We start from the raw sequence: 13,044 nt of genomic DNA, 5'->3' as shown, positions 1-13,044 counted from the left end.
ACAATTTGGGAAAAGCAGACGCGTTTTATTGGCATCCCTATAAACCTCATTCTATGAGGAAGAAGGGATGTTCTGAAAGAGAGGAGTTTTTTTTTTCTGACTTTTGACCCTGAGTAGATGGGCCAAATGTCGGAAAAGCCTATTTCGGAAGAAAAGCAGCAATTTGCGTATCTTTTTCTGACTTTTCTTTGTAATGTAGACATATGCTTAGAGATAAATTAGAGCTAAATAACAGCATAGAACACTGAGAGCCAGGAATGGTGGTTGTAAACAAACTTTATGGGACCACAGAAAACTTGGCCACATCCATGAAAAGTGGACACCTGGCTAACTAAAACAATTACAGATTACGGATGTTTCTAGACCAGAGAATTCTGGATGAGAGAGGTTCAACCTGTAGTTTGTTGTTTTCTAGCTCTGTCCCTGCTTATTAATACATACTTATAGCATCTCTTCTAGGCCTCAGATTTGGTTACTGATGATTTCTAAGGTAAAATCTTAACCTAATTTAAGTCAATGAAAGATCTGCTCTTGACTTCTGTGTGGCCAGGATTTTTACCTCGGCTCCTTCTATATGTGTCAAACATTCAATAAAGATTGATATCTCATTCCCTCATCAGGATACTCTTCTGTCTTTTGCACACATTAGAAATAATAAAAGTAATCTGTATTTCAGTGTTTGGTTATTCAGAATTTTACTGTTGATTTTGTGCTCGAGATATAATCTTAAATTGGGTCAGGATTTTACTTCTGAAATCATCAGTAACCAAATCGGAGGCCCAGAAGACATGCTATACGTATGCTCAAAGTACAGAAGATAAAATTAAGTTGAATTTAGTTTAATAATTCCATGCCATCGGGTATTTCTCCATTAGGGAAATTAGTGTGTCTTTAATTCATCTCTAGCTATATTTCATCCTTATACAGTAATTACTTAGAATTTTGAGGGCCATAAGTAAATACTGTAAGATAATTACAATGATAATGAGCAAATCTCTCATTTTTGTCAGGTCTCTTCTATTTGATTTATGTGAACATTGTACTCCTTCCCCGTAAGTTGACACTTAGCCCTTTATCAACTTTACTGGCGTTAGTTCAGGTAGTTCTAGGGCAGCATTCACTTTTAGAGTTCATGGTTCAACCCCACATTTATTTGATCTCATTCCTAATTGCAAAAGGATTTAGGTGCCAATCCTCCTCCAGTTGAACTCATTGGGAGCTTTATCACTAACTTAAACAGGAAAAAGTTAGAGCGATTGGGCTGGTAGTTAGTAGTCTAAAGATACATGTGAAGGGGTAGAGTTTTGTACAGGGTCCCTAATAATTAGTTTAGTGCTACAGGTGTGGCATCAAAGGAAGCAGTTACATTGTTTAGAAGATAAAGAAAAAGTTTTGCAAAATGGTGACTATTTGTTGTTGTTAGTTTTATTTCAGTTTCTTTGGAATCATGGCTCAAATAATGATTAATGGTGACCGATAGGAGCCAAGAGGAAGTACTAATATTGACTTCTCAAATCCATTTGTCTGGCATGAAAAGCCAAAGCAACGTTAGTGACAAACATCAGTTTCTTGAGCAGTAGCATTTAATTCCAATACTAGACCACCGTGTGTTGATAATGATACATGGTACAGGATGTGATCCTTTAATCTCAATGGCTTGAATAAAAACTATATGATTAGCCCAAAATCTGGGAAATGTATACAAGTTCAGGCAGCAATTCCATCCAGAGATGATCACACCAGAGACTTGCCAGTTCCCACGTAAATCACTAGTGGCACAAGACCCGCTCTATTAAACACTCTAGTGATTGACAATCATGCACACTATAATGATACTCAGAATAAGAGCAACGTCTCCAAACATGAGGGAAATGTTTGGGAATGGGAGTAGAGGGAGAGGATCATCTCTATTTTTTACAATATATTTTAAAGTATGGCAGGTCAGGGGTTTTCAGGAATCTCAGAAATGCTTTTGTTTTTCCTCTGTTCTTGAGAAAATTGGAGGATTAGAAAGAGTGGAAGATAGCCTAAGTCCAAACTTCTGCAGAGTTATTGAAATTAGTTTCTGACATGCTGCAAATCAAGGCACTATGAAGCAGGAAGTACCATTATCCAAAACATTGCACAGAGATTGATTGCACAGAGAGGTACATTTAGGGAGAGAGAAAGTTGTCAATCTACAATTTCTGTTCAGTGTCAGTTGGACTACGGAGAACCTAATTTGAATGAGGACAGGTTGAAAGGTAGGAGATTCAGACTTTTATCTTCCACCAAACCATAAACACAAAGAGCAGGGTGCAGCAGTCAAGCCACAAACTCCCTAGTTAATTTATGATCAGGACTTTCAGAGACATAGTTATTCTATGTCTTTGTATGATAAGATTGCTTAGGCACAGTGTATACTGAATTTTACCATTTCAGTTTAATTATAAATATGGGGTTACAGATGTGTAGCTCAACTGAGGCTTATGGAAATAGAAAGGAATACAGCTATTAGAAATACATTTGGGGGAAAATAACCTAAATCATATGCTTTATGATTAATACATCATGTGCAAGAGACATAAGGAGACAAACTATTGTCATGTGATACAAAAGCTGATGGCTGTTCTGCACAGCCAAATCAGCATAAAGGGGGTGTATCAGGGGCCAGGATCTGGCCCAATAGGTAAAGGGGAAGATCCTGCATCAGTTACTTTACTGAATGCTTTGCCGTTGACTTCAGTGGGCTGAGGATAAGACCCAAAGTGTGCTCCAGCAATGCTGCATGGCATTTACCTTCTCCTGAGAAAAATAATGGTGGGACCTTACACAAACTGACCTTGCTTTACAAATATTAGGAACCTTTTTAAAAGCCTAAGCTACTAATCCAATGTATTTACTGATATTTTACATCCAGGATGAGGTGTGTTCACACTTGATTGAATGTGGACAACTCTGAGACATCTGTGAGCCCGGAGGAGAAATTAGCCCTTCAGTTGCCAATTGCTAAACAGCGTTTTAGCCTGCAGCTTGCTAATATTACATGGCTGATCGGTTTGCATAGTTAAGCATGTCTAGAACAATGTCACCAATGCACTTTATTAGGCACAAACAACTGTTTGCTTCTGCTTTCAATCACCATGTTTCCCAATGTCCTCATGTTAACTTGGTGTAGCAATATATTTCATGCCTTTCTCTGAGTCCCACTTGCACTAAGTGGTAATGACCACTGGCCATCATTGCCACTGTTCACCTTCTTCACCAGCTCTATTTATAGAGAGAATTGTGTTTGAAATCTACTGCCTCTTCTGTCTGTAATGTGACATTCCAGAATGTTCCCCTTGTCCCAGCAACATGCAATGGTACCAGTGACATAATTTTAAAGGAGCAGCCTGTTGGGTCCCCAAAATAGCAATGCTAAGAGCATCTCCATAGTGATTCCAGTGTTTTATCCATTTCCTATTCATCCAAGGAGTTTCCATGTATAACAGACTGTTGGATGCTGCCTTTCTGTGACACAACAATCCAGAGGACTAGACTTTGCCTTTTAACTCAGAGCCTTGAGTAGGGGGGATAGTGCAAAACTATAGAGTTGGAGGAGGTGGCGCTAAGAGATTATTCCTCAGACAGGCAGAATCTCTCCACGGCAGTTCCTTGCACACAAGGGCTTATTGTGCACCTCCCCCTATGCATGATCACCTCAAAATCTGTGTACATAGCTGGTCAAGACTGGAGGTACCCTTATGAAAGGAGTTTCTCGTAACTGCTTTAGAAATAGCCTAAATCTAAATTCCTATAATCATATCCAAAACCAGTCTTTTATTTGTCTGAGTGCTGGTCGCAGATGATGCATTTCCTATGTTCGCAACATAGTATGTTATATGGAGAACTCACCTCTGGGGCCATGTAAACATTCAAGAGAGGGTAGAAGGGTTCTCACAGATAAGTACAAAAGCTCAGTACAAGAAAGCTTTTAGCCACAATGCACCTCAAAACATTCTGTTTTGTACCACTGAAATGTAACAGTATACCAAATTATTGTAATTCAGAGGCTGAGGGATGAGTGACAAAGCTAGTCACTCGTATTCTATAAAGTGCTTTCTCATAGCATTCCCTTGAAGACCTCTGTTTCTAAAGTGTCTGATTAATATGCACTTTTCACCTATGAGCCAGAGTAACATTTATGGAGAGTGAATAACTTTTACTGTTTTTATATAATGATTAACCATACCATATATCAGAAAGTGAAATAAAGAACATTTCTAACCATTAGAAATAGCTAATTTACTGACTGATATACAACCTACATTTTTCTACATTATAAAACTTGTGCTAAAGCTGCTAATATTTATAAATCGAATTGCATATACTAATATTTTTCCCATGGTAACTTTAAGTCCATTGAACTGACACACACACACACACACCCTTTCCTAAATCTGGATAAGGAACCACATTGAAAATTAAGGATATTTTCTGAGTTTTTCTTGCTGCTCATTTACGGTGTGTCTACACAGCAATTCCATTATTTTGAAATGAATTTGAAATAATGGATGACTTATTTTGAAATCAGTAAACCTCTCTGCATGAGGAATAACACCTCTTTTGAAATAGCTATTTCAAAATCGTGGTAAGGTGGACGCTCCACTGCTGCTATTTTGAAATAGCTCCTTCCCGGGGCCATTGAAAGTAATACTCCCCAGTGCTTCCTGGGGAGTAATCAAGATAGTGCATCCACATTAGGGCAGCCTGCCTCAGACTAATTTTGAGGCTTCCCTGTAGTGTGCATTTGCTATTTTGAATTAAGCTATTTCTAAACAATTCAAAATAGCTTATTTCAACGTAACTGTGCTGTGCAGACACACTCTTACTGTTAAATTGTTGTCTTTTTTTTTTTTTTTTTTTTTTTTGCATCTTTTCACAACTGAGTGGTTACTCGGCGTGATAGCATTTCTACATGCTGAAAGGCAGGAGGGTTATTCTCTGTGTAATGGACAACAGATAACATTTCCTTCAGAAGAATTTTTTGTTGTTGTTTTCCTCAAAACTTTTGGTCATATTTACAATAGGAAATGTGCTTAGGTGAAACAAACAATGGCTTTCTGAGTCAGTTTAAACAAGCAATAAGAATGAGGAAACCACAAAGAAAATGGCCTAGAGGAAAAGCTCTGCATAATGAACTTGAAATTGCTACTGTTGGTAATATTGCCACTTTTTCTGCCAGGGCTGTCACCTCATAAGCCAATTTTATTTTAAAGGAGATTGTGGAGCTGGTCTGCAAAATCAGTCAGCACCACCGTTTGTGCTGCTAGATTTTGCATGATCTTTAGGATGCTGCTGTCACTTAAAGGTGAATATCGATATCACTGGAAGGTGAATGCTGGCCAAAAATGCAGTGCTATCTTGTTTTTATTTTAAGCTAAAGAAAGAAAAGCAACAGCAAGACAAAACCCCTCAACTCTGCAGCCCTTTCTGAGAGAGAACTCTTATTGAAACCAACAGGGAGAGCCTGCTGGATGAAACCCACATTTTACAGAAGTTTCTTCCACAAAATCTTGCTATAGTGAACATTCCTCTCCATCTTCACTAAGATTTTTTCAACTCACAAATTAATTTCTTCTGGAAGAAAAGCAGGACTTGTTGACTCAGGGCTGTGATTCTTCCGCAGTGGCCTACGGACCATACCAATTTGGGGAACGCGTTCCGTTGGGCAGCTAGCTCTTCACAGACCGTGTGGTGCTGTCTGTCATTAGGTGTGGTCCTATTGAAGTTAATGGAAAGGCTCCTAGTAACTTTAGTATGTTTTGAATCAGGCACATTGTTTCCAGCTGAGACAAACAGGACTGGTAGGAGAGAGGAATGAAAAGAGGAGCAAAAGTAGACCGTATCATTGATATGTTCAAGACGGACATAACATTTATCGAATTAAAGAATGTGTCACTTATATAAATATTTTTCTAGAATTATTTTTTCACATGAGCAATTGCTGTAATTGAAACATCATATATATAGTAGACCAGTGTCTGAGAGTCTGTAACGCCGAAATGCTGGCTGTTCCCTCTGGGCGGTGCTGTTGCCTGAAATGCTGGCTGTTCCCTCTGGGTGGCGCTGTTGCCTGAAATGCTGGTTGTTCCCTCTGGGCGGCGCTGTTGCCTGAGTCACGTTCTTCACCTCCTACCTTGGTGCTTGGCTGACTTCTGCGCTGCTCAGCAGGGCTGCCACGGGGGAGCAAGCAGCGCAAGTGGACGTTTGGGTGCTGTGGTCCCCATGCAGCACCCCCATGCTTCGTGGGGAGCGTGGGGCCCAAATGGCCACTTGCGCTGCTTGCTCCCCTGCGGCGGCCCGGCTGAGAGGCACAGGAGTCATGGCGGGAGGGGAAGGGGGCGGGGCCTGGCCGTGTATGTCACCACCCTGCCCCCCCCATTCACATCCCCCTTCGCCTCCTGCCATGGCGCTCGGCTGACTTTTGCGCCGCCCAGCTGGGCCACCGCGGGGGAGCCCAAACGGTCGCTTGCTCTGTTTGCTCCCCTGCAAAAGCCTGGCTGAGCGGCGTAAAAGTCAGCCGAGTGCTACGGCGGGAGGTGAAGGGGGACGGGGCGGTGACGTACACGGCCGGGGGCGGGGCCTGGACGAGTGTGCATCCCTGACGGAGACAGAGGAGAGCGGAGAGAGAGTGAGAGCAGAAGGGGGAGAAGAGAAAGAGAGAGACGGAGAGATAGGCAGAAGGCGGAGAAGAGCTGAGAGAGAGGGGGGAGGCAGGAGGAGGAGAGAGAGAGAAAGAGACACGGAGCGAGAGACTGGAGGCTCAGGAGAAAAGACTGACATGGAGGAGAGACCTGAAAATCCCATCTTATGACAGGCTAATTGTCTAGTAAACATAAGAAATGACATAGTGAATTGAAACAGTGGTCAGTATAGTCTAGTATCCTCTCACATACAGTGGCTACTATCTGATACTTTATCGAAAGGTTCAGTAAATTCTAAAGTGGGCAGTAACAGGAGAATCTGTTCTTAAAATGGTTTCCTTCTGATCTCTTAGTATTGTAATTAGATATTCTTATCTGCATAAATGTCTTGACACACCCTCAGATAAAAAAGATTAGACAACAGGTTTTTTTTTTTTGAAAAAAGCAGCCTTTTTTGAAAAAAAAATTCCCTTGCGTCTAGCTGCCGCTGCGTTCTTTCAAAATTAAATCGAAAGAACTCGGCGTTTTTTTTGACAGTGATAAACCTCATTTTACAAGGAAGAATGCCTTTTTTCGAAAGTGCTTTTTTGAAAAAAAGCATTCTTGATGCAATCAGGGCTTTTTCGAAAGAGCATCCAGACTGCCTGGGCGCTCTCTTTCAAAAAAGCGGCTTGCTTTTTCGAAAGAAGTGATTGCATCTAGACGCTCTCTTTTGAAAGAATCTTTCAAAAATCCTCTTTCGAAAGAGGCTTGTAGTCTAGACTTACCCTGAAATACTATTAAATCGTGAATGAAAGAACCAACTGTGAATAAGAGGTGAGGTCCATGAAAAATCTTTTCTAGAATACATGGATCTAACCTATATGGATATTTTCAGCTTCCAACTGTTCACAGCAGACAAAGGGTGCATGTTTATGTAATTAGAAGAAGGGTACTTCTTTATCCTGTACTTTGACAAACTACTGAGGTCACAGCTATTCTAGATCAAAGGTGTATAGTGATATTTCAAATTGGAAAAGGGTTCAGACTTTAGGGTGTCTGTTGTTTGGAATATACCATATAAATGGTTAGGTGATATACAAAATAGATCTCTAAGGTTACATCTAGACTACATCCCGCTGTCGGCAGAGGGATGTAAAATAAGCACTTTGAAAGTGCAAATGAAGCTGGGATTTAAATATCCTGTGCTTCATTTGCATAATCACGTAATGGTGCTTTTTCGAAAAAATGTGAATTCAAAATGGAAACCGCAGTCTAGATGCGGTTCTTTCGAAAACAGGGTTCTTTTTTGAATGATCCTGAGGTTTAGAGGATCTTTTAAAAAAGTGCCCCATTTTTGAAAGACCCACGTCTAGACTACGGTTTCAATTTTGAAATCGTGTTTTTTTGAAAGAGTGCCATTACGTGATTATGCAAATGAAGCACGGGATATTTCAAAGTGCTTCATTTATATCCCTCTGCCGACAGAGGGATGTAGTCTAGACATAACCAAAATGTATACATGATGCTAAAACTGAAAGAAGATAAGCACTAGTGCAACCCTATTAGAGAAGATTTGGATTGTTCAGGAGGTAGTATCATACGATGACTAATGCAGAAAAAACTGAAATGATTTTGGCAATGAGAGCCAATCTAGGAAATATGTGCTAAATGCTACAGTCACCCTGAAAAATTAACAGAAAAAGGGCTTACATTGTAAAATGCTGTTGAATCTGTGGAACCAGTGCATAATAGCCATGAAAACAAACAAGGTATTAAGGTATATTTTTAGAATAGTAATACTGTTAGACTTCCCTCCTCTCAATTTTAAGAACTGGGTGTAGCATGGATCAAACTATAGGAAAGATATTTGCCATGGAGAGGGTTAAGTGTAGGGCAGACAACTTTGCCTATAGTTTAGCATTTTGTGCTCTATTTTGTGTGTGTCTGATTCTGTATGTCTGACTCTGCTTCTCTGTGGAGATTTTAGTACTCATAATGAAGTTTGCAACGTAAAATGTAATGTGCATATCCTCTGCATTCTATCTTAATGACTGTCATGATAGTATCTGAGCATGTCACAATCCTTTAATTACAGTACTCCTGTGAGGAAGGAAGTGATCACAATCCCAGTTTTACAAATAGGAAACTAAGGCACAGAGTCCAGGTGACTTGCCCAAGATCATAGAGAGAGGCTGTGATAGAGAAGTGGCTGACACATGGGTGCCACAAGTTCTAGACTTGTTCCCTAGCCACTTACACCATCTTTCTCCTGCTAACCTTACTATAAATCACATGGTAAATTACAACTTAAAGATTTTTAAAGACCTATATATAGTCAGTATTTTATTTAATGTGAGGAATGTTAGAAAGGTAGTAATTCATTTTCTTCAAATAAGAAAGTTACTGCAACTCATACAGTGTAAAATTACTTCTGTTTGGAAAATTCATATCTTGCTTTCCTGAGACCTTATATATTGTAATTCCATCTCAACAGTCTCTTAAATCTGGCATTCATTCTCAACAAAACTATAATAATTGCAGACTCCATCCATGCCCTTTGAATTCTTGTGTGTGCTCTTTACTTTAGTGGTCCCAGCTAACAAGCATAGTGCACACTAATGAATACTGCTCCTATCTGTCATTTTTTCATGATTATCAGTATGTTTGTATTCCTATAAGTGTATCAATGCTACCATGGATAACCGATTAATTGTTTACTAATTTATCTAACGGAATTTTTCATTTTGGGCTTTGAATAATATTAAGGAAAATAATTGTTTGGGGATTTATTGAAATAAGTGCAGAGGAAATCACATTTAATTCAATAAATTTGAAATAAAATTTCCCTCCCATTGCAACATCTCCCAAATGCAAACCTGGTTACTGTAGCAGCCTCTGTTCTGGACAGATTGCAGTGGTTGCTCCTGCTTAGTCCATACTGGGTGGTCAAACCATAGCAAAGGGGCAGGGTAGAGGAGAGGTGATGGGCCCTATGCCCTGTAGAGATGACTATCCATGGAGGTGTAGGGGTGAGGGATATGTGCTGGAATAGGAAACAGAATCTGGCTCAGGATCTGCTGTGAGACTCAGGGGTAATTCACCTTCTAGCAACAATGGAGGCTGAATTCTGAGCAGAGTTGTGCCCATGAAAAAGGCTGTGGGGAGAGAAGAACAATTTATCAGAGCTGACTGAAGAGCTAAATCATCAAACTCTGGGAGAAATCCATCAACACTCGAGTCTTGCAGGAATACTAATGATTGCATGTTGTGCACAATGCCTTATTCCACTCATTGTTCATTATAGCTAAGGCACATCAACAGCTCTGCTTACAGCAGCATTCCCAAACATCCTGGCCATTCAACACCAGCATAACTTATTTCACCTCAGAGGCAGAACACTATTGTATAAATATACTGTGAGTGGCACTTGTGTTTGCCTGGCCTACTACAGAGCTAGGAGGTGCAGAAGACCTGTCACTGCTGCCTGTCAGGACTCTGATACAACCATTGCAGATGAGCTGAAAAGTCATGGACAAGGGCTCCTCTCCTACCTGGAAATGGGAGTTACTTGGAAAGCCTGCTTGTCCCATTGAAAGCCCCAGCTTCTCTGTAAACCAAGAAGGGAAACTCATAGGAGAGAGAAATATGGATCAGCAGATTCAGAGATGCTAAGCTGCTTTGAGTTTGCAAGCACCAGCGCTCTGTATTATGGCATGTACATGTACGGAATTCATATTAAGGGGGCCAGATTCTTCTTTTAATTACAATGTGGATATTTTGAGAAATTCCACTGAGACACTTTAGAGTGGTATAGGTGTAATGGGAAGAATCTGGTCCAAAATGTCTAATATTAAATCCTAATTTTTTTTATTCTCCATGTGGGTGGGGAGAAATCTGTGAAGCATATAACAAATCTTAAGAGGTTTCAGCCGTTGCATCACATATTTAAAGCTTTTTATCATGAAAGCTGTAGGAGTTGTTAAGCTGAGCTCTTGTTACCGTTACCATTGTTTTGATGAACTCAGATTCAAGGTTGAGTTAAACTTCACACATGTACTTAACTGTTTCTGAATCATAACTTGATAAAAGGAGTATAGAAAGAGGAAAGAAAGTGGAGAGGAAGGAAGTTTGGTAGTTTGTGTACTGGATTTGCTGTGTTTAATTTTAAAAGTATGCAGTTAGACTGGCTTATGACTACAGTCAGAGAAATCAACGTTCCGTGTCTCTGAGCCCTCCATTCCAACCAGATAACCTCCCTGAGTTTTTGTTGTTTGTTATTTGGACTACACTATTACTGACAAGCCATTTTCTCCACAGTGTGGGTGAGTAGTCCATCTCCCAATGTAGCAAAACATTTTCTGCTGGAATCTAAATAATAACTGAGTCAGATAACATGACCTTTAGTCTGATGTCTGCAACTTGCTCATTGCATTTACCTGCCGTTTCTTATGTATCGTGGTATGATGCCGTTGTGAAAATTATAGCTCATAAAGCACACACACTTTGTGGTTTTAAAAAGGTTAATTATTTCCTGTTATGTGAATATTTTACAACATTTGGGACACAATACAGCATTGTTTATTTGCATAAGATTTGCTCTCTGGCCAGAATTTAATAGCAAGGTACTCACTAATAGCAAGGTACCACTTTACATCTAGAGTTCTCAAAGTGCTGTGTAAATGGGCATGATAGTCTCTTCATGTAGATGGGTTAACTGAGGGCAAACAGGCAAAATGGTTTGTCTAAGATCACATAGTGAACTGAACCCTGGCAAGTTAATATACAGTGCCTTAACCCTATACTTCATTCACTAGATCACCTTTACCACACAACACTGTACATGCTGTTAAACTTCAGTACTCTGTATACAAAAATTCAGTTCTGTATACACATTTGTTTTAGCTGAGCTTTATACTATGTGACAGGGTCAGGCCGGAGGGCTACAGGAGAGCAATATAAGGGAACTATATCAGCCTTAAATTAAATAGCTTCCTGCTCCCAGGGTAAACTAACAGGGGCTGATCCAGAACCAGCAGGAAGCTGTCTTGGGGAATAGTAGATCCATTTCTTAATAAGTGGGGGAGGCAGCTTGCAGGCCTTGATCAGTTCCAGGAAGACTCTCACAGGGAATCCCACATTCCCATGAGGGTTCAGTTCAGGCAACCACTTCAAGTCTGCTTCCCCCACTTACTAAGAAACTGCAGATACGATTCCCCAAGACAGGTTACTTCAGGTTCTGGATCAGCCCTTGTTAGTTTACCCTGGGAACAAGGACCTATTTAATCTAGGGCTAATATATTTCCCTTCTATCATTCTCCGGTAGCCCTCTGGCCTGACCCTGTCACAACTATCATGCATTGGCACATGCAATTCAAGGGCAGTGTGTAACCATATGTTAAAATGATGTACACTCTAACGGTTACTTGAAATTTCAGATTGGCATTTGCTTAGTGTTTCCAAATGATTCCATTCTTACAGAGCTGAAAAGCGCGAGGTCTAAAAGCATTTCAAATATGAATCCACTTTGATGTAAAGAATGTACAGTGTGAAACAGAATCCAGCGAGTGTTCAGATCTCAGCAAGGGCATTTTGTTGAAGTGTGATGAACAAAGCTAATATTGAACTTGACAATCTCACTTAGCAATATATGCTAGCGTAGTCCCAGAAGTACCTATGGTGGCCAAACAGTCCCTGATGTGGACAGAAGTTTTAGAGTGAGTATCTCCTCTGTGATCAAATGGTTTAGGGCCCACTGCTGTAAGGTGCTGAGTGCCCTTTGCAATCAATAGGATTTGAGCATTCTGCACCTCACAGCATCAGCCCTTCACCCCTGATGCTTTTATGCACCTTTCAGGTATTATGTAGTCAATGACTTTTGACTAAACATGTTTTTCCCCTGCAAAGTGGGTTGTGGGTATAAGTTCCAAGTCTTATAAAAAGTTATCCTCTTTTTATGCAAATAAACTTAAGCGAGCTATACAATCTATTTCCTTCACAAGCGATGAACTGTGCAGGACTTGACTCACTTATGTGGGTTTCTGTTGTTTGTCTTGACCTGTCTGAACTCTCCCTCCAAACAAACAATCATCTCCACATCATTAGTATTTATATTTGCTGAACTCTGATGTGCCATGCCTTTCCCTTTTGTTTCCCTCCTTAGATAATCGTTGGAGAAACTGCAGTGTTTTGCCTACAGTTAGCAACAAGGGATTTTGAAAACCAGGAAAAAACCATATTAACTGGAGACTGTTGTTATATAAATCCGCTGGTGCGCAGAACCATCCGATTCCTTGGTATGAGCAAAGTTAATGCTTTCATGGTTTAATGAATGCAAATAGTATCATAAGTTTTCAAAGGAGGAAAAACTTTATGTAACATCAAATGTTTCACATAT

At 40.1% G+C, this 13,044-nt stretch overlaps 1 protein-coding gene across 1 annotated transcript in view; it reads left to right on the top strand.

Moving 5' to 3' along the window:
* Positions 1-13,044, top strand: part of PLPPR5 (phospholipid phosphatase related 5) — a 73,181-nt gene that overhangs the window by 18,085 nt on the left and 42,052 nt on the right. Inside the window, exon 2 of the mRNA XM_075936596.2 lies at positions 12,811-12,943. Coding sequence (XP_075792711.2) covers positions 12,811-12,943 — 133 coding nt within the window. The remainder of the gene's footprint in view (positions 1-12,810; positions 12,944-13,044) is intronic.

Source organism: Pelodiscus sinensis, chromosome 9 (genome assembly GCF_052426305.1).
Source record: "Pelodiscus sinensis isolate ZL-2025 chromosome 9, ASM5242630v1, whole genome shotgun sequence".
Classification (NCBI taxonomy): domain Eukaryota; kingdom Metazoa; phylum Chordata; order Testudines; family Trionychidae; genus Pelodiscus; species Pelodiscus sinensis.
The sequence above is the reverse complement of the archived record's forward strand: the minus strand, read 5'-3'. Positions and strand labels throughout refer to the sequence as shown.